Genomic DNA, 22950 nt, shown 5'->3' with positions numbered 1-22950 from the left:
GAATGGAAATAACTTTTATTGCCGCTGTGCTTTCATATGCTGGGTGGAAATCAGAACTGTAACTATATAACGCAGTTTGTGGGAAGTTAGGGACCGTGTTCTCCAGAAGGCATGCAGATCCTCAGTGGTTGTTGCAGGGGATCACAAAGGAGATCTTCGGTCCAAAGAAGACATCTCTGAAAGAAAGAGCACCAGTTAAACTCAGCCGGAAACTGAGGGGTATGTTAGTCTTTTCTGGACTGAAAGTGGACGGGGCTTCCCAGGGTTTCAGATAAGACTACTCATTGTAGGTGAACCAAATACAAAAGGATGAGCAGGAGGACTTCCCACAGGAGCCCCAAAGACCAAAAAGGTAACTGCATTTTCTTTCACCCATTTACCATGGATGTGATGCTATTATTTGTCTATAAATAAAAGGAAACAATAGATAATTTCAAAACCTTATCCAAAAGAGTTCACTCTGATGTGGAAATGGGTTATGAAGTTTAAATTTGGGGGTAAGAAGAGATGGATCAGTAAACATTACTTAGAGAACCATTAAACAAATTTTAAAATATTTATATTTATCTAAACTTTTTAATTTTATTAAATTTATTCTCATATTTAATTCATTATTTTTGTCATATTTAATTCAAATATCTTAGCTTCCTAAATTTTATGCAATAAAAGTGTTCTAAAAGCTATTCTTATCTTTTGGGGTAGAAAAGCTAGTATAAGGTAACATGAAAAAAATGCATAGAATAGTATAAAATTGTATGTACAGGGTGTTATGATTCTGACTTACTAGAAACACACTTTGCAAAGTGATTTTGTTGCTACTGGAAAAAAAAATCTCAAAAGTTAAGGAGAAATGGTTTCTGTATATTTATACCTCTGTTTAAATGTAACAGTAATAATCACAAAGTTATATCAGAAAATACAAGCCCACTGCAATAAATTGGTTTACTAATCCAATAATGAAAAAAAAAAGCATTTTAATATTGATTGGCACTTAAATTCTACAGCATAGAAATGTGTTTCATGGGGTTAATTAACACGTTCTTGCATCGTGTAGTACAGTGTTTCTGAAACATCATGGTGCTTGCAAACCACCCGAGGGCTTGTTGACCTCTAATGGCGGGGCCTGCCCTGCGCAGCCTCTGATTCAGTTGGTCAGCACTGGGGTCCCAGGGCAGGTGTGCACTCAACAGGCACTGCTCTGGAAACCCCACTTTGCGAACCAGCTGGGTCTGAATCGGGTTTTTGTCTCCACAGCCACATTAGCTGGTTACGTGAGGTGTCATCCGTCAACTCAGCCTGCCTTCCCTCAGGAAGAGTCTTATATCTGCCTTTTCTACCTTCAGGTTTCTTAGAAGGCTGAAAATAGGATGTCAGATGTTGAAAGCAATTTGAAACAGTATTAAATGTCCAAGATTATAGCATTTAAAACAGTCCTTAATCAAAGGAAAATAATCTTAAAGTCAAGAACTAAAACTATTGATTAAATCTCCCTTTGTTTTTTAATTAACATATACCAATTTTCCAAAATGTAAATTGTTATTAATTTTTAATTAACATATATGGAGCTGGAAAATCCTCCCATGGCCCTTACTGACATTTTCTGTCCCAGTTATTTACTTGATGCTGTTCATTAACTTGTTTAATCTAAAAAAAAAGTTAATCTTTTTTTTTTTTTTCAGAGCTGAGGACCAAACCCAGGTCCTTGCACTTGCTAGGCAAGTGCTCTACCACTGAGCTAAATCCCCAACCCAATTAATCGTTTTTCAATGTTACAATGTCAACTTTGAGATTCATTTATTTTACCAATAGATGTTTGTTGTTGTTGTAAGAACTGAACATAGAATTGAACAGGGTAAGGTATTCTTTTTCACATCTTTATTTAGGCTTTGTTTTTGGCGTTTGTGACAGGCTCATTGTGTAGCCCAGGCTAGCCTCCAACTCCGATCTTCTCGCCTGCACAACTCTACCACAGTTAATCAACAAGAACACTACACAACTTGGATGGTTGTGAAAACAGCTGGGATTTGAGTTTACTTAAGAGAGTGATTCATTTCAGCAAACCCAATTCTGAAGCTGCTCTAAGCCAGGCCTGGTACCTCATGCTGTGATCCCAGCACTTCGGAGGCTGAGGGAGGAGGCTTGCCATGAGTTTTCAAGGTCTCGAGGTCAGCCTGGTCTACAGTCAGCTTGAGCTATAGCTGAGCTCTTGTCTAAAAAACAAAACAGCCGGGGCGGTGGTGGCGCACACCTTTAATCCCAGCACTCGGGAGGCAGAGCCAGGTGGATCTCTGTGAGTTCGAGGCCAGCCTGGACTACCAAGTGAGTTCCAGGAAAGGCGCAAAGCTACACAGAGAAACCCTGTCTCGAAAAACCAAAAAAAAAAAAAAAAAAAAAAAAAACAAACCAAAAAAAACAAAAACCATGGTAACTGAACCACGAGTCTATTGAGTGGATGAAATTTATTAATACCTACAAAGGCTTTATTACTATCATTGGTACATAATAAACCTTCATTGAACGTTACATTTCTACAACATTCAAAAAACTGAAAAAATGTGCTTCTGGGTTGTTTTTATAATCACAATAAAACAAAATAATTGAAACAACCTTATAAATAAATACAGAATAGTGCTAAAAATATGTTAAAGTTGCCCATACAATATTATATGCATTTATGTAGATTTTCAAAGTACGTGTTTTAAAGATTTGTGTAGAGAACTCCCTGGGAAATTTATCTTCATACCAGTGCTGCAAGCTGAAGATACTTATTTACAAATTAATCATTTGGAAAAGCATAAGACAATAAAAGATGATCTTTTAAGAGGCTTTTTCTATGAATATAGCAACACACTTTGAAATTCCGTTTCCTTACTTTGGGCAGCAGAGCAGTTCACTGAAATTGCAGTAACAGATCATCTCACATCCCTTCCCGTCCCAGAAATGATGCTGGACGCTTGTGTCGATCGGCGTCAGATCCGACCTGCCCTCTGGAAGGTTGTGACAGTTGCGATCTTTTAGCATCTTTCTGTAGCAAGAAAGGCGACTTGAAGGCATGGCATGGGTTCCTAACAGCAAAGCGAGCCCCAGGGTGACAAGCACCACAGATTTCATCATGGCTTTTGTTCCTGAGATGGAATAACAAACAAAAATAGGTCAGCATTTGTTGTTTAAAAGGTGGGATTCGCCTGAACATAAAGTTTTGCATGCTGTCATAAATCTGGATATGAGGAGAGTTCTTCTTTTCCACGCTGTTTGTGTTTCTCACAGTGTAACTTTCGGACCACTTACATTTTTTTTTATTTGAAACACTTGTCTGAAAATTCAAATGTCTGGACACCACTTAAAAAAATAGTGAAGGGCCGGGCGGAGGTGGTACACGCCTTTAAACCCAGCACTTGGGAGGCGGAGCCAGGATCTCTGTGAGTCCGAGGCCAGCCTGGTCTACAGAGTTGAGTTCCAGGACAGGCTCCAAAGCTACACAGAGAAACCCTGTCTGGGTGGTGGTGGTGGTGGTGGTGGTGGGGGTGTGGTGTGTGTGGTAAAAAAAAGTGAAGCTCAAGGAAGTGGGTCAAGACACCAGCCACACAAGCCTGAGGACCTGAGGTCCATCCCCGGGACCCATGTAAGAAGCCGCCAAGGGTGTTAGCATGCGTCTGTAATTCCAGCACTCCTTTGATGAGATGGAAGGAAGAGACAGGCAAATGGCTCAAAAGCCATGGGCCAGCTAGCCTGGAGCACACAGCCCAGCCGCAAAACCAGCGGAGACCTGTGGCAATGAGGTAGACAGTGAGAGAAAAACTCCGCCAAGAAAACCTCTGGCCCTCTGACTTCCACATGGGCGTCACGGCGTGCGTGTGCCTGTGCTCACTCATATGTGCGCCAGTGAGTGTGTACCCATGCACACACACAAGAAAAAGTATTGAATGAGAACTACTAAGGGGGAGAATCTGCATTTAATAAGGTACCCAAAGTCACACTTTTTTTTTTTAATGTGTAGTCACTCAGGAACAGCTTCTTTTAAGATAATATAAACTCATAGACATTTGTAAAATGACTAGGATTCCCACTAAAGTTGATGTTTCCTATGTTATAGAACCGTAACATTATCAAAGAGCTTAGGTGCCACCCAACAGAGATAAAAAACTTCTTTATGCCAATATTCACAGATAATATATTTTTTTCATTTATTATGTACACAGAAGAGGGCGCCAGATCTGATTACGGATGGTTGTGAACCACCATGTGGTTGCTGGGAATTGAACTCAGGTCCTCTGGAAGAGCAGTCAGTGATCTTAACCTCTGAGCTATCTCCCTAGCCCCACAGATAATATTCTATAAATATATCCGGATTTATTCTTTGGACTCATTCTTGTTACAACCTTTTATTGTTTTTTTTTCTCTTTTTAATTTTTACCCACATAGACAATTTATCTGCAATTGAAAATGGAGGCTTGAATTCTTTCTTAATCATCTAGTATGGCCATGACCACCTACGACGGGAAACTGCTAAGTGAATGTACTCTGTTGATGTAGTTCTATTATTTTACTTACTGTAAAATCATTTTCCTTAGCTTCTACCCACCGGTCTTGGTTTGAACCTTCGTGGCCATACCAAACAAGTCTAGTTCCTCAGGAGATAATTTAATAGTGGTTCTGCAAGACTGGGATATTCGTCATGTCTGTAACCAGTCTCCTCTAGGTTCTGTGTTGGACCTGAAGGGAGCGGAGCTTATTGTAGTAAAGGAGGGATAATAGCATAGTATAGAATTCAGAATTAGCATCCATAGCCATGCGCATGGCACACTGCACTTTGCTAACATGCCAGTATATCTTCCTAATAAAGAAGGAAGGCCGATAACGGCACATCTCTTTGCACATGGCACTTTAAGGATATTTGTTTTCTTAAGATAGGGTTTCTCTGTGTAACCCTGGCTGTCCTGGAACTCACTTTATAGATCAGGCTGGCCTCGAACTCAGAGATCTGCCTGTCTCTCCTGAATGCAGGAATTAAAGGCATGTGCCACCCTACCCCCGACCTGCACCCCTCAATGCCTGAGGCAAGTGGGAGAATTGGCCTTGAGGTCATGAGGAGAGCGGGGCCCTGCCCCTCATCAGCTGCAACAGTGGGAAAATGGCCCCTACACCACGATGCTGCAAGAGTCAACTCGACAGGACAATGCAGGAGAGCTCACCCTGGTGGTGAGGACAAGGGAGAGCTGCTGGGCTGACCAATCCTGCAACTGCCCAGACCCAGAACCAGGGTGATACGTTGGCCCACCCCAACATCCACCCCCATCTGTGTTATGCTGGAGCACATGAAGGGACCGGTCCTGCAGACCCCAAAGCTGCAGGATTTCCACAACACAGGACAGCAGCAGGATAACCAAGAGGAGTTCCAGAGAGGACCCAGCATGGATAGTGTAGCAGAAACCAGAGGCCTGGAACCAGATCAGTGACTCTCTGCAAGGAACACTTGCAAATAAAGATATATATGGATGAAAGGGTTTACTGCGTGACTCACTGTGTCACACCACAGCTTCCATGGTGATATTGAGCTTTTCCTTCTCTCTTTCTTTTTTCTCCTAAATTCATTTTATTTTATTTTTGTGTGTGTGTGTGGTGGGGGGGTACAGTTTGCAAGGGTGGATACCAAGGGATAGGGAAATGAATGGGATGGAGATTCATGATGTGAAAGACACAAAGAATAAATAAAAGGAAGGAGGAAAAAAAGAAACATTTTAGACTATGATGCTCTCCTGTCCATGAGTCTCTTCTACAAAATAAAAATATCATAACCTAGCGAGACAAAAGACCAAATGGGAAAGAATGTATGGATCGGAGAGTGATCTCAGTGGGTGGGCTCCTGGGAACACAACCCCAGGTGGTTTGAGCAGGAGGGGTTTAGTCACTTGTGAATTTTAATGGCTGAAGATACCTACTGTTTCTTTTTTTACTACAAAGTCAAATAAAAATCCAGAAATAAAAAAGAATATTTGTTTTTCATTAACATACGGAACAATTGGTTTCAATGTGGTGTTCTCATACACACTTGCTTCGTTGCCCTTCTCTTCCCATCCCCCCACCCGGTGTACACTTCCATTCCCCACTCCTGTACTCTCCCTCCCGAGTCCCCTTTCTGCCTTGTCTTATATATTCTATTACCGTCTTCTTCCCTCGCCCCTTCCTTATGATCTCTTTTTCCTCTCTTCTGTTCTCCTTCTGGTCTCATTATCTATAGCCATTTACACACCACACACACACACACACACACACACACACACACACACACACACACACACGAGACAAGAGTGGACATGTGCGTGTTTGTCCAAGTCTTGCACTTTGAAAGAAAACAGTATTGCTGAAAGGAGATTAAAAGTGAGAGATCTCCAATGACTAGATACAGCTTATGAGTAACTCGTCTTAGGTAAGATAGGAAATTTTGAATAAAGACTGATTTTTTTTTGTTAAGTTTAGAGAATAAAAATCATATTCCTAAAAGTTTCAGATTTTATTTCATATTCTAATTTGAGTTAGTTACCTTTGACCTGGCTTGTAATTTTTAAAATTGGGCATTCCTAATTCTTAAATATTATTAAAAGAAATGACAAAAATGAGATCTATTTATACAGTCTCTGATTTAATAGAGAGAGACATTAGTTCTACAGTGTATCACAATCTAGCATATATGTGTATATATTATAACCTTCAAATGGACTTTTCACAGATCGTAGATTAAAATTCATATTTATTTTTACTTTTGTTTTGTTTTGAAATAGAGTCTCACGTAACCCATGCTGACCACAAGTGTGTACTTGCAAGTGTTCATTGCAGAGGGGTCACTGATCTGGTTCCAGGCCTCTGGTTTCTGCTACACTATCCATGCTGGGCCCTCACTGGGACTCCTCCTGGTTATCCTGTTGTTGCTCTGTGCTGTGGAGATCCTGCAGCCTTGGGTCCCTTCATGTGCTCCAGCAGATCACAGGTGAGGTGGATATTGGGGTGGGGCAGCACATCACCCTGGCTCTGGGCCTGCGTAGTTGCAGGCTTGGGCTTGAACTCCTGATCTTCCTGTCTCCACCACGAAACTGCTGGCATTGCACGTGTGTGTACCATCACACCTACGGTATTCATATGGTTAAAATGTTAATGCTATGAGGTGCTCTCATTCTCAACTGCTGCAATACCTTCTCTAATACCCAGGAGATGTAGTTTTTCAAAAACAAAACCTTGTAATCCCCGACACTTTTTGCTTTTCAAGACTGGAGCCATCACACTGAGAACCTTTACTATGGGGCAGGAAAAAAAATCACAGCCATCAATCTTTAAGGAAGTATTTGTGTAGAACTAACAGGTTCCACTCATTGGGGAAAGATTTTTTTTTTTTTACAGCTTTTTTGAAGTGAAGTTGACATACGATAAACTGCAAATACTTCAAAAAAAAACATAGTTTGTTAAATTTGGGTATGTGTTTTTTCCCATGAAGCCGCCACTACAGTCAAGACATTAATCATATAATTGCCCCTGTTTCCCCACATCCTTTTTGTTGTCCATCCCTCCTTGTGACCCATCCCATCCAGCAACCACTGCTGTGCTTTCTGAAGCCACAGATAATATTCATAGTCTAGAATTTTATATAAAATAGTAAATATGAAACCATACAACCTTTTATGTGGGTTATCTCAGTACAGTAGTTTTGAGGTTTAGATGTTTTATTGCTAAGTATTTCATTGTGTGTGCTACACATTGTCTATCCATTTGCCTGCTAATGAACATTTGTGTCATTTTCAATTTGGGGTAGTCATAATGAAAGTACTGAGAACACTTCTGTATGAGTCTTTGTAAGATCAGGGCATTTACTACTCTTGGGCAAATATGGACATGTGGACTAGCTAGCTGGCTTGGATGGTGGAGGCCGTAGTTCAACCTTGGTGTCACTCCTCAGGAACCATCCAGCTTGGTTCTTCTTTTTGTTAATTTATTTTACTTTATGTGTATGTTTTGCCTGTATGCCTGTATGTGTATGTACCATGTGCATACCTGTTGGATGCCCTGGAACCGTATTTATGAATTTTCATGAGCCACCATATGGGTGCTGAGGACTGAGCAAGATTCTTTGGAAAAATCAAGGGATTGAAAAACTATGTGAAAATGTTTTAGCACACTTTTTTAAAGACAGGATTTCACTGTTTTTTGCTTGGCCTAGAACTCGCTATATAGCATACACAGTCTTAATGTATTGATCCATCTACCTTCACCTTCTTAGTATTGTGATTAAGGCACACACAACCTTGCCCAGCTGCAAGGGCACCAGGTGCTCTTAACTGCTGAGCCAGCTCTCCAGCCCCCACCTAGGTTCTTGAGACAGGATCTCTCATTGGGTCTGGGGCTTGCCAATCAGTTAGGCTGGCTGGCCAGGGAGCTCCAATGGGCCTCTGATCTCCACCTCCCCAGTGATAAGATTATAAGCACGCATTGCTGTGCATGACTTCTTTCCCACATGGGTTCTGGGGTTCAGACTCAGGTCACGTTATTGTGTTTACATGGCAAGCACTCTATCAGCAGCGCTATTGCCCCCAGCCCTTAGTATATTTTTACTTTTAAATAAACTATTAGGGCCGGGCAGTGGTGGCGCATGCCTTTAATCCCAGCACTCCTCAGGGTTAGAGCTAGATGAATCACTGTGAGTTCGAGGCCAGCCTGGTCTACAGACTGAGATCCAGGACAGGCACCAAAGCTACACAGAGAAACCCTGTCTCGAAAATAAATAAATAAATAAATAAATAAATAAATAAATAAATAAACTATCAAACTTTTACGAAGTGGTTCTGCCATTTTATATTCCCACCAGCTGTGCTGTTTCTCCACAGCCTCCAACTCCTGATTTGGTCACGCTTTACATCTTAGGTATTTTAACTCACATATAATGGTATCGCATTGGTTTATATTGTCATTTCTTATTCACTGTTGATGTTGAGTCTCTTTTTATGCATTCATTTTTTTTTTCTGGTGTGTTTTTTTGGGTGAGGAATATGTTCCCGGGCTGGTGAGATGCCTCAGCAGATGAAAGTGTTTGTCACCAAGCCTTGGGACCTACCTAGTGGAAGGAGGAGAACTGACTCTTGTAAGTTGTGTTCTGACAGCCCCACCCCAAAATAAAGAAATAAATGTAATTGTAGAAATTACATTTCAGGACAGTGGCTGCGCACCTTTAATCTAGCACTTGGGAAGCAGAGGCAGGCGGATCTCCGAGTTCGAGGTGAGTCTGGTTTACAGAGGGAATTCCAGGACAGCCAGAGCTATTCAGAGAAACCCTGTCTTGAAAAACAAAACAGGGGTTGGGGATTTAGCTCAGTGGTAGAGCGCTTGTCTACCAAGCACAAGGCCCTGGGTTCGGTCCTCAGCTCCGGAAAATTAAAAAAATTAAAAAAAAAAAATTGCATTTCAATTCTGTTGCTCATCTAAAAAAAAATTGGATTATGGCTGGGCATAGTTGTGTATGCTGTAATCACAATACTAGGGAGACAGAGGTAGATGGATCAATACATTAAGGCTATGTATGCTATATAGCAAGTTCTAGGCCAAGCAAAAAAAAAAAAAAAACCAGTGAAATCCTATCTTTAAAAAAAAAGTATGCTGGGCTGGAGAGATGGCTTAGCGTTTAAGAGCATTGGTAGCTCTTCCAGAGGTCCTGAGTTCAATTCCCAGTAACCACATGGTGGCTCACAATCATCTATTATGGGATCTGATGCTCTCTTCTGGCCTGCAGGGATACATGCAGATAGAGCACTCATACCAAAAAAAGAGTGTGCTAAAACATTTTTACATAGTTCCTCAATCCCTTGATTTTTACCAAAGTATAGGCACCAAAAAGGAAGAAGAGAAAGGAAGGAGGAGAAAGGAGAAAAATAAATAAAAGATAGAAAAAGGTAACTGGGTTGCTTATCCTGCTGGTTTGTTTGGCAATGTGATGTAAACCAGAGTCAGTTGGGAGGGAGCCTCAGTTAAGCAAATGCCTCCTTCAGATTGGCCTGTAGGTACATCTGTGTGGAATCTTCTTGATTGTTAATTGACGTGGAGGGCCCGGTCCACTGTCGACAGTAACCCCTCCCCTGCAGAAGGTCCAGGAGGTGATACAAGAAAGACAGTTGAACGTAGGGCTGGGGCAAGCCAGTAAGCAGCATTCCTCCGAGGTTCCGCTTAGTTCCTGTCCTTAGGTTTCTGCCTTGAGTGTGTGTGTGCCCTGACTTCCGCCAGGAATGAACTGTTATCTAGATGAAAGAAACCCTTGCCTGCCTAAGCTGCTTCTGGTGATGGTTTTCACCACAGCAACAGAAAGCAAACCAGGCCTTATCTCGTCAAATTTTGAGAGTTCTTCACACATTCTGGATATAAATTCTTTATTAGATATATTTGCTTTTATCTATGCCTTTCAATTTAATCTTAGCAAAGATTTCCAAAGAACTAAAATTCTCAAAATCGGTAAAGTATAATTTAGTATTTGATTCTTCTATGGATCACGTTTTTTGTTTTTTTGTTTTGTTTGTTTATTTTATCTAAGAAATCATTGCCTTTCCAAAGTTCACAAAGGTTTTGTTCTATGTTTTCTACAAATTTTTTAGTTCTAGGTTTTACATTTGGGGTCTATTTTAGTTCATTGTAAGCAGTGCATCATATGAATTCAAGTTTATTTTTTTAATGTAGTTATCCAATAATGTCTGTACTAGATGTTTAACAGGTTGCTTCTTTTCTCCACTGAATCTCCTTTGCCTTCGTCAAATGTATTGGCATTTGTGAGTACAAAGTCAGAGCTGAAACCCCAGGCAGGTACTAGAGGAGAACCTTGGAGGAATGCTGCTCATTGACTCAATCCCAGGCTCATGTTCACTTTTACATAGATGTGGGCTTCTTCCCATGCCCATTCTTTTTCAGTTCCTCTACTTGTGTGTTTTCATTCCCAACTGAAATGGGTTTTGTTGTTGTTGTTTGTTTGTTTGTTTTGTGTTTTTTTTTCAAGACAGGGTTCCCCTGTGTAGTTTTGGAGCCTGTCCTGGAACTCGCTCTGTAGACCAGGTTGGCCTCGAACTCACAGAGATCTGCCTGCCTCTGCCTCCTGAGTGAGAGCCGTACATCATCACCACTGCCCAGACCAAACTAAAGATTTAATTCCTGTCACCCTGTAGCGATTCTTTGAATCAGTTAGAGTAAGCCCTGTAACTTTGTTCTTTCAGAAAGTCTTTATGTGTTGTTTTGTTTTGTTTGTTTGTTTGGCAAGGCTAGGTCCTTTGTATTTGTGCATGAATTTATTTGCTAATTTCTATAGGAAAACCCTGGTGGAATTTTTATTGAAATTGCATTGACCCTTATAATATTGGATCTTTAGCTTCATGAACATATTTTTCCATACCTTCATGTTTAATTATTTGTAGCTTTCTATTTCAAATGTCCATTGTTTACCTTATTATGTTAAGAATATTTAACATATGATCTACCCTCCAAGAAGATATTTTTACATTGTGTGTGTGTGTGTGTGTATGTGTGTGTGTGTGAGACATGTGTGTACAGATGCCTGGAGATGCCAGAACAGGGTGTTGGACCCTCTGGAACTGAAGTTACAGGAGGTTGTGTTCTGCCTATGTGAGTACTAGGATATGAATTCAGGTTCTCTGCAAGAGCATCATGCACTCTTGGCAACTTCTCAACTGAATCTCCAGTCCTGTGATGCTATTTTAAATTCTCTGTCAAGTAATTCGTATATCTCCCTGTCCTTATGATCAATTTCTAGATTTTCATCTTGTTATTTAGTTTGAATTCTGTTTCCCTATTTTTCATTTTCATTGACATGTGTGTATGCATATTAATATCTGCACATTTGATTTAAACAAATAAAACAATACTTATCACCTTTCCCAGTTTTGATGAATCAGCTTTGTACAAGAGAAGGACTTCATGTGTGAGTTTTCTACCTTTGTGATTGTCCCAACCACTGTCTTTGCTCTAAGCTGTCTGTGGGTTTCTAGAATATGTTTATCCATGCTTCAAGACAGGTGAGATTGTAGCTGGAGAGTTTCTCTCCAGCTCCCGCCAATCCCCGGCAGTCCCGCAGCCCACTTATAAAATAAACACACAGACACTTATATTATTTAAACTGTTTTGCCTAAAGGCTTAGGCTTCTTGCTATCTAGTTCCTATATCTCAAATTAACCCATATCTATTAGTCTGTAAGTTGCCACGTGGCTCATGGCTTACCAGTACCTTATATCTCGCTTTTCATGGTGGCAGCTGGCAGCGTCTCTCAGCCTCAGCCTTCTACCTCTCAGCATTCTCCTCCTCCTCGTCCCTCCTACACTAACCTTCCTGCCTGGCTACTGTCCAATCAGCGTTTTATTTATCAATCAATCATAGCAACATATATTTACAGCATACAGGACATCTCACAGCATGAGATGGGAGCCAATCCCCTGAGTAACGCTCAGGAAGGTAGAATGTTGATGTGTGGTCCAACTCTCCTGTCTCCAAGTAAAAGCTGGGTACTGGATCTCTTTACTTATTTATTATATGTTTTGCTGAGGACAAGAGCCACAGAGACGCACTCCTGTTTAAATTTCAGTGTTTTCTTTGTAGCTATGAATGTAGTAGATGCTTGCCTCTGTCACTGCTCAAAGACAAGCATAGCCAAAGCCAATCCTGCTGTGGGATGTTCTGTATGGCAAATGTGTTGCTCTGATTGGTCAATAAATAAAACACTGATTGGCCATTGGCTAGGCAGGAAGTATAGGCGGGACAAGGAGGAGAATAAAGCTGGGAAGTGGAAGGCTGAGTCGGAGAGACACTGCCAGCCGCCATGATGACAAACAGCATGTGAAGATGCCCGTAAGCCACGAGCCACATGGCAGGGTATAGATTTATAGAAATGGATTAATTTAAGCTGTAAGAACAGTTAGCAAGAAGCCTACCATGGCCATACAGTTTATAAGCAATATAAGTCTCTGTGTTTACTTGGTTGGGTTTGAGTGGCTGTGGGACTGGCAGGTGAGAGAGATTTGTCCTGACTGTGGGCCAGGCAGGAAAACTCTAGCTACACAATCCATTCGATCACACCAAGAACACATGCAAGGTTATATACGTGGTCTGATTCTTGCCATCCCCTAAGAAATGTGCTCTGGGTTTTCTTCCTGCTCTGTGATTAATGACTTCATGTTTTTTTGTTTTGTATAGCTCCCTGGGAACTAGTACACACTAGCCTGATTAGCATTCTGAGTAAGAAAGACAGAAGCCAGCTCCTGTGGTAGGACCAGGAAAAGTTAGGAGATTAGCTGCATGGTCCAATTCCTTCCTTTACTCTTCAGGGAAAAGCTGAGCTGGGGTTTCCCTCCCGATTGCATAGGACACTGTGCTAGCAGCGTAGATTATGTTGAGACTGTGTCTCCACCTTTCCTGTCTGTTTTTATGTGGTATGTACTCACCCGGGGTATAGAAGTCATGCTACTGAATATGGGATTTCTCACAAAGAGGAAATTAACCCAGGAGTTGTTAAATTGGTGTCTCTATGACCAAGAACAAGGTCCTCTCAGTGTGCCATCTTGCTGATATCACTGTCACTTGTATTTCCCTGGTTTGGTCTTGCCTTTAGTGTGTATTTAGACATTTTACTCATGTGTATGTTATAAGCATCTCAGTATATATTGTTCACCACTCAATTATATTTTAAGAATTTAACTAATGAGAAACATATACATTTACCCATGCAGTCATTTCAACGTCATAAGACCCATAGTTCTATCTGGTAGAGTTTGGCTATATGAAGGGCACCCTTGCTGGGCGGTGGTGGCACACGCCTCTAATCCCAGCACTCAGGAGGCAGAGCCTGGTGGATCTCTGTTTGTTCGAGGCCAGCCTGGGCTACAGAGTGAGTTCCAGGAAAGGTGCAAAGCTGAACAGAGAAACCCTGTCTCGAAAAACAAACAAACAAACAAACAAACAAAAAACAAAAACCAAAACAAAACAGTATATATTCGTCAAATGAAGGGCACCCTTTAATCTTCCAGTAGTTCAACTTTGCTTCCAACTAATTCTTTCAATTTTTGTGTTTCTGAAAATGTTTCTATTTTACCTTTGGTTTTGAAAGGTAGATTTCCTGACTGTAGTTTAAGAGATGGACAGATTTTTTTCAGTACTTTAAAAAGGTACACTTAATGTCTTGTCCACTAATCCTGGTGTTTTCATCTGTTCTGCTTTGATTTCAGTTGATCAATTGTTTTCCTGTGAGTTAGAATTTCTTGGGTGGTGGTACTGGGGTTTGAACCCAAGACCTAATAGGTGCTGGGCAAACATTCTGCCACTGTTCTACTTTCCAGCCCATGTTTCTTGCTTCTTTGCATGCTTGGTAATCTTCTGCTGAATATCAAACATTGAAGACTAATTGGATGCTATATATTTTTATATTCTTAAAACTATTCCTATACTTTGTTCTAGGAAGTAGCTGAAATACTTGGAAACAATTTTACTCTCTTGGGTCTTACTCTTATGGTTTGTTAGATGGTTCGAGAACAGTGTTCAGTCTGGGGATAATTATTCTTCATTGAGATTAAATCCTCCCAAGTGTTCAACTCAATGCCTAATAAAATATTTATATTTTGTTTCAGTATTGCCATGACTAACCATTCCTGACCCTGTGTGAGTAGCCAGGTACTCTATTTCCTAATCCTATTGGATTTTTCCCTTGGAGCGTGGATAATTTTCTCATGTGGATACACTGGTCAGTTTTTTGCCCAATATCTGAGTAGGTAGGGCTCCCTGAAGACCTCCAGAGTTTTCTCTCTGGGCAGCTGTCTTGTGTTTGGTATTCTGATGTATGATCTCTAGCCACCATGGATGACTCTCAGTTCGGGGCTCTGAGTTTTCTTTCCCTGAGCTGCAGCCTAGGGGCTGTCTTAAGGAAGTGGTGGGGACACGTTAGGGCTTTCCTCTTTTGTCTCAGGGATCAGTATCCTTCCTGACTCAACACCCATTATCTCCACAGATGTTCATTTCACACACACACACACACACACCCCTTTGTTTTATTTTGTACTGTTTTTGTGAAACAGATAAACCTGTTTTCTATTACTCCATATTGAGCAGAAACAGAACTCTTTAGTGCTCCTACTGTATGTACCCATCTTTAGAGAAATGGGAAGGGGACACCCACATCTTGCAAATTCTAAATATCAGCTGTATTCCTCCTTGGTAATTTCAATATTTAAGCTAAATTATCAAAGTCATGCTTTGTCTATTACCCTCCCTTAACTGAGGTTTGGTCCTCCGGTTCCTGCCACTTGCATAAGATTAGTGGCAACTGGATGGATCCCAAAATATAAATAGGAGTCATTAAAGTCTGCACAGTGAAACACTCAGGCTGCTCTTTTTATTTCTGGCATAATCCTTTTCTTTTTTTGTTCTAGATAAAATACAGCTGCTGAAATAAAACCTGGGATTGTTTTCTTCAAGACCTGATCCATGTCTTTGTCGGATAACTGTAGATTCCCAGATCAAGAACAAGCTAGCAAGAGTGTTCACGGGAAGTACAGTCAGCACTAAGGATGGGGGCTGGGGTGGGGGAGTCACAGGATGCACTAGTTGGGGGATTCATTAATATAGTTCCTGAATAATTGTGTCCGAGAAGGGAAAAGAGAGGCAAGCTAGTTTATCTTGCTTAACCAAACAAATATTTTTTTAGTGTTTCCTTTCCAACAAGAACTGTTGGAAGAACCAAGAACACCAGAGGAGTTCGAGAAAATAAAAATAACAAGGATAGTCTCCACCACTAACTCCACCCAGGGAGTGATTGAGTATTGATACTATCGAGACATTACTTAGCTGGATTCGAAGCTCTTGTAGTACAAATTAAACACGAGCGCTATGGAAACACAGAGCGAGGCAGCTGGCTGTGAGGGTGGTTCTGTGAAAAGCGCTATGGAAAGCTTTGGATAAGACACAAATCTGGGCTGGTGAGGTGGCTCAGTGGGTAAGGACACTTGCCATCAAATTCTATCCTGGGGAGAGATTACCTGACCTGAGTTTTATCCCCAGGATCCACACATGGTACAAGGAAAGAACTGGTTCCTATAAGTTATCCTTGGATGTCCACACACACACACACACACACACACACACACACACACACTACACACTACACAAATACACACACAAAAAAAAAATACACAAACACACACTTTTTAGGACTGGAGAGATGGTTTAGCAGTTAAAATCCTTTACTGTTCTTTCAGAGTACTGGAATTCAATTCCCAGCATCCATATCAAGCAGCTCACAACTGCCTGTAACTCCTGTTCCAGGAGATCTGAGCCCTCTTCTGGCCTCTGAAGGAACCTGCACAATGTGATACACACACACACACACACACACACACACACACACACACACACACACACACATCCCTTTTGGGGAAAAAAAACATTTTGTTTTTGTTGTTGTTGGTTGGTTTTTGTTTGTTTGGTTTTGCATTTTCAAGGTAGGGTTTTTCTGTGTGGTCCTGGCTATCCCAAAACTTGCTCTGTAGACCAGACTGGCCTCTAACTCAGAGATCTGCCTGCCTCTGCCTCCTGAGTACTGGGATTAGAAGTGTGTGCCACCACAGCATGGCATTAAAAAAACAAACAAACATAGTTTTAAAAATAACTAAATATTGATTTATTCATTATAGATGCATGGAACATACAGAAAAAAAGAAAAACAGAATAAAATACCAACTAGTGTCTTAGTATAGAGAGGACTGTTGATGGCATTGCAGATTTCTATTCAGTTTGGTGGTGCATGCATAATGATGTTAATAAGAAGAAAGTGGCCAGGTAGTGGTGGTGCACATCTTTAATCCCAGCACTCAGGAGGCAGAATCAGGTGGATCTCTGTGAGTTCGAGGCTAGCCTGGGTGAGATCCAGGATAGACAGCAAAGCTACACAGAGAAACCCTGTATCGAAAAACCAAAAAAACAAACAAACAAAACAAACAAACAAAAAAAACCCAGAAAATGAGCCAGAGGCAAAATCCAGGGAAACTCAATCATATATGTACTATGTAGAAGGTAAGTTAGATAAGTCAAGAGAAAGAAATTATAAACTATGGAGGAGACTGGGAAAGTACAAGGTCACAAGATGATAGGTCTAAGTTCAAAGGACCAGTGAGTGGAAAGCTGAGAAAATCTGTATTGAATTAGATATTTACTGAAGCTTGCTCCTTTGAGCTTCTATTACAGATGTACATATAAACAAAATAAATATTTTTAAAAGAATACAAAGGTGCTGGAGAGATGGATATGCAGGTAAGAGCATTTCCTGCTCTTACAGAAGAACCTCGTTGAGTTCCCAGCACCCATGTCAAGCAACTCACAAACCATCTGTAACTCTGGGGAATCACATTTGTGGTGTACACACACACACACACACACACACACACACACACACACACACACACTTTTTTTAACTGGAAGGAACCAATTTCATAGAACTTCAAGAATAATACTTTGGTAATAATTAAATTTGAAATGGCCATAACTTCTGTATTAGTTAGGGTTTTTATTGCTGTGAAGAGACACCATGACCATGGCAACTCTTATAAAGGAAACATTTAATTGGGGCTGGCTCACCTACAGTTTCAGAGGTTCAGTTCATTATCATGGTGGGACATGGCAGTGTGCAGGCAGACATGGTGCTGGAGAGGTAGCTGAGAGTCCTAGATCTTGCAGGCAATAGGAAGTGGTCTGTCTCACTGGGAGTAATTTGAGCATAGGACAGCTCAAAGCCCACCCCCACAGTGACACACTTCCTCCAACAAGACCATACCTCCTAATAGTTCCGCTCCCTTTGGGGGCCATTTTTTCCTTCAAACCACCACAATATCTAAATGAAAATGGTGAGTAATTCAGGAAGATGATCCTAAAAAGTCAAGGTTGGCCCTAGACATGTGAGAGTAAGCAGGATATTTATTGATGGCCATGAGAGCTATGCACCTGACAAGGAGAGAGTGTAGACCAAGAAGGCAAGAGGGGATGTGGGGTGGTCTGGGCTTGAAGAAGAGATGCCAGCATTGTGAAGACAAGTACTGGAACTTAAAAACATTTTTTTTTTAAAAATCACTCCAGCACCTGATTCAATGCTTGACTCAGAAAATAAATGGAAACTTTCTCTTAAGGAATAGCAAATACATTTCTGGAAAAGCCGGTGTTTGCCATACCATGGACCTCACATCTGTGCCAGGGCACAAAGTAGTGTGTGTTTCTGGCCAAGGCTCAGTCTACAGCAATGGAAAGTTCCATGCCTGGCAGGCACCTATGGTAGGATTTTTTTCCTAATTTTTTTTAAACACTTTAGAAATTACATGTTGTAACTGAAGCCTTCTCCTCCTTTCCTTAGTTAGGTTCAGATAAATACTTTTAATTCTTACATAACAAATGGAAAAGCATCCAGGCTGGTTTGTTCCCTGAATATATTTGTCATTTTTTTTTTAAACCAAGAATCACCAACCACGATCCTTGGAAACTTTATGTTTTTCAAATGCCAGCCAAAGCGAGAAGACTGGTCATTTTGAAGGAAATTACTCTCCATTTTTTCCTCTTTTAGTCCATGCACATGTGCTTAAAATTCTTCCTGGAGAACATTCAACTTGCAAGAAAGCTCAGTCAAAGACTGTAGAACTGGAGGAACAGGAGAGCCTTTGAGATTGGTCATGCATTTGGTTTTCTAAAAAATTCAATTTGGTGACCTTAACATTGTTCCTAATGTTGTATGTACCACTTATACCCAATATTGGTATACTTAGATATTTACATACACCCATCATACATTTTGTCAGGAAAAAAAAAATCACCACGGAGGATGCAGAATTACAAAAAAGGCATATCCACATAAGCACCAAATCATTGCACTGTCATTTGGAAGGGAGCCTCGCTCAAAGTTTAGTTCTGTGAGAGTTTTTGGCAAGCTTTTGAATGGCTGGAGTTAAATGGAGACATTATAAAAAAAAATAAACTAAGCTATTTAATGGCCAAAACTAACAGGGCAATGTAGTTTAAGCATTCAGCTGGTTGTGGTGGAGCGTTCACCCAGGCAGCTGATGTCAGTTCTGGGAACTGGTGTTCAGAGCAGTGGAATAAACCAGCGTTGATGGATTAGGCTGCAAGGGGGGTCCGTTTTCAGATGTCTGTCAATGACTAACGGGAGAGAAGTAAGCCCGCAAACCCGATGGACAACTCCAGCCCCGAATGTTTGACGCTTTGAAATTTCAAAATGATAATTGGGAGAGATTAAAACTGTTGTCCTAGCTGGGCTTTCTTGGGCACTGGAAAAAAAAAAACCAGTTATTTAAAAAACTCTCCTTTTCTTAAAGGGGGGTTGTGCTAGGACAGTTAAATTCTGAGGTGAAATATCTCAAATGCAAAGGAACAGAAATGGCATGGGAAACGGATAAGCCTTTTAACAATTCCAGTACCATACGTGGCAGCGTAGGTCCTGAAGATATCTTCAGTCTTAGGAAAGCAGTCTACATCATCACTGAAGGAGATCTGCCTTCAGGCTTATCAGAGCACGCTATGGGATGATGCTAACACTCGATCTTGCAGCATTTTAATTTTTTTTCTGACCACAATAACTCATCAGAGGAGAAAAGGACCAATCATGGGGAAAGCTTCCCATAGCCCGTGCAAGTTAACTGAGTCAAGAAACCTTCAGGAGGTATTTTTCTAAGTCCTGAAGGGAGAGTGTTCTCTCCATCTCAAGGTTCGCATGTGCAGACTCTGTGCTGTGTTCCATGGTGAGAACACCAAGGATGCAGTCAATGAATTTCCTTCTTTGTGTTACACGTTGCTACTAGTTTCTTTTCAGGAATCGTAGCTTCTAAAAGCAAAACCATTTGCTTTCTTTAACATTGCAGTTAACTTCATGTAGGGGATCGACAGAGCGCTCTTCTGTACTTCAACACTCACATCTAATTCTGAGGGGCAGGGGGACTAGATGCAGAGTCTATTTGCATATTAAATGAAGGAGAGTGAGCAATCGTCTCTTCTCGAATATTTGGTCCAATGACTTTCCCCATCAAGGACCCACATTTGCATCCCTGTTTTGACTAGCTTCTTTTGCTTTATCTCAGGACCCATCTCTTTCAAAGTGCACGTACTATTTCCTCAGAAGACTACTCAGTCTCCATGTCTTCCCCCCTCCATTCCGCACACACACATATTTCTGCTCCCATCCACAGCAGCAGTTTAAAAGAGAGTAAATGCTATAAAATGTTTGCATAGAGAAAATGTCATACCTTTTTCTTTCTTTCCAGTCTTATTGGCAGAAGAGTCTTCTTAAATGCTCCAGCTCTCTGGCTAGTCTGGGCAAAGGAGAGAGAGAGGAGATGTTGGAAGGAGGCTTCTTACAAATGGACCTTTGTCTGCCTTGTCTCTGCCTGGGATTGACAGTCTCTGCTCCAGTCAGGAAGGAGGGGAGAAGGGGAGTGGAAAGAGACAAGAACTGCCTCTCTTGACTCTTCCAAAGCAGAATGAACTAAGCAGTTTCTTCACAGAGGGAAATAACTAGTCTATACAAGAACCTCCGTGGTGCAGAGTCTTGGAGCAATAAAATTTGAAACCTTAGGATTTAAAAAGAACACAGAGGGACTTTTACTTTAAGAGAAGTTTGGGGGTGGGTGGAGGGAGGAAAGGGGACGAAGCAGAGGATATGTTACTTAGGAAGAAAGGCGAGGGTCTCTTGTCCCCTCATGGTGTCCCTCACCATTTATATAACTTACAACATTTTGATAAAGGTATTTTCAAGTTCATATTTCATCCTTCCATCATTTACCCATTTGATGAAAGCAAAGATAAATAAATAAACAGAAAATTATTTGGGTCTCAGAAAAAAAAGGACACAAAAGGAATTGATCATATTTTTGAACAAAGAGTAAAATTCTAGAAATTCTAACCTCTATTTAACTATCTTTCGGTTAGTTTGTTGAGATCGGGTCTCACTGTATAGCCCTGGCTGGTCTAGATCTTGCTATGTAGACCATGTTGGCTTCAAACTTGCAGTGATCCTCCTGCCTCAGCCTCCTGAGTCCCGGGATTACAGGCACATACCACCACACCCAGTTTTCATTTAGACCTTTTAAATTCAATTAGGAGCAATGTTACAGGAACTAGAGACAGTATGACAAAAATAGATGTATGTAGGAAGAGAACAGAGAAAAGGGTATCCCAGGTTCTATTCAGAAAATCACAATGGTGAAGGACAGAGCAACAACGTTGGGCACGACAAGAAGCTTTGTATGGCTGAAACCAGAGATCTGGGAAATAAAGCTAGAGAGAGCGTGATTGAAATACCTCCAATAACAAACATCATGCTCTAGTTACGTTCTATTGTTGGGATGAAGTACCCTGACAAAAATCAACGAACAGGAGAAGAAGGGTTTGTTTAGTCACCAGTTCAGGTTTCAGTCCATGGAAATAAAACAACAGTCAAGACAGCAGGAACTCCAAGCAGCCAGTCACATCACATCCACAATCAAGAAGAGAAAGAAAGGATGCACACATGCTCACTTGGTTGCTTGTGTTCAACTTGATTTCTCCACTCTTATACAGTTCAAGACCCTCTGCCTAGGGAATAGTGCCACCCAGGGTAGACTTTTTACATGAATTAACCAAAGATACACCCACAGACCAACTCTATGTAGACAATTCCCAATTGAGATTCTTTTCCTGGGAGATTTCTACATTGTGTCATGTTGACAATTAAAGCTAAGTATCCCATCAAAGTGAAAATCTGGAATTTTATCCTGAAAGCTAATGAGAAAGTGATAGAAACATTAGAAATGATGACCCCCTCCCCCCATCTCAGTGTGAAAGAACTATAGTGTGAGTGGAAAGACAGTTGAGATGAGGATGATGCGGTGGAACAGAACTGTAGCAGTAATCCATAAGAGAAAACAGGTAAAAGTGAATTAGCAACGCAGGGGAAACTGAGTCACTCGGTTAGTAATTATGTTGTGTTTAAGACAGGGATAGTTAAAGGAAGAGCACATTAACTTTCGATGGCTTGGGCCTTGATGGGCTGTGCTGTCATTCATGTGGAAAAAGAATCCAAAAGGGAGAGCTGCTTGTTATTCAAACAGGAAAACAAATATAAAAGTTTTGGCGAAAGCAGGAGTGGGAAGTCAGAAATTAGTTACTTGGTCAATGTTGAGTCAAGGAGCATTTGGGAATGTTTAATTGGCAACTGGCTGGACAGACCTGGAGCTCAGGAAGGAAAAAGTCTGGCTAGAGAATCAGGGTTTACTAATTAATCGACTAAACGCCAAATCATCCCAACCATATGACTTGTAGAGTGAGTGTCTCAACGAAGTGATAGCTGGAGCCGTGGCTGTGCTACCCAAAGCTTACTGTGTTTTGTGGTAGACTCATGACCTGTGTGGATGTATCCCGCCTCTTTACGACCCTCTGAAATGGCTTCTTTTATGGTATCTCTTAATACGTGAGGACATATCGGAGATGTTAGGTAGCTTGCCCAAGGCCACACAGCCAGAACACAACAGGATCAGATTACAGAAGAAAGAGTAGTGCTGGGGCCAGAATCTTCAGGCTCGTCAGCCTCCAAGGGACAGGTAGCCAGCTGAGGTGAAAAGGAACAAAGGGGCAGCCAAAGAAGTACTCTGAAAATCAGAAGAGTGGTAGAAGTCCAAAGGAAGAGTATTTCAGTAAGAATGAGGGTGGCTCTCAATGGTAGCTCTGGAGAGGCGATACATGCCCACGCTCATACAGAGGTAGGTTAAGAAAAGCAAGGTTCTGGTTAGACCAGTATTTATCTGCTGCTGCGCTTAATTTTGTCAACCTTACACAATGCACAGTCGCCTGGGAAGAGTCTCAATGAGGGATTGTCTGCATTTGGGTCAGCCTGTGGGCATATCTGTGGAGAAA

At 41.2% G+C, this 22950-nt stretch overlaps 1 protein-coding gene across 1 annotated transcript; it reads right to left on the bottom strand.

Moving 5' to 3' along the window:
- Scrg1 (stimulator of chondrogenesis 1) lies at positions 1 to 20465 on the bottom strand. The gene is made up of 3 exons (XM_052752324.1): positions 20307 to 20465; positions 2873 to 3125; positions 1 to 176 (listed from the first exon to the last, which is right to left on the bottom strand). The coding sequence occupies exons 2-3, from the start codon at positions 3112 to 3114 to the stop codon at positions 122 to 124; spliced, it is 297 nt and encodes a 98-aa protein (XP_052608284.1). The 5' UTR covers positions 3115 to 3125; positions 20307 to 20465; the 3' UTR covers positions 1 to 121.
- Between the last annotated feature and the right edge of the window lie 2485 nt (positions 20466 to 22950).

Source organism: Peromyscus californicus, unplaced genomic scaffold (genome assembly GCF_007827085.1).
Source record: "Peromyscus californicus insignis strain IS unplaced genomic scaffold, ASM782708v3 Scaffold_23__1_contigs__length_62951481, whole genome shotgun sequence".
NCBI classification, from domain to species: domain Eukaryota; kingdom Metazoa; phylum Chordata; class Mammalia; order Rodentia; family Cricetidae; genus Peromyscus; species Peromyscus californicus.
This window is presented reverse-complemented; position numbering and strand designations above follow the sequence as displayed.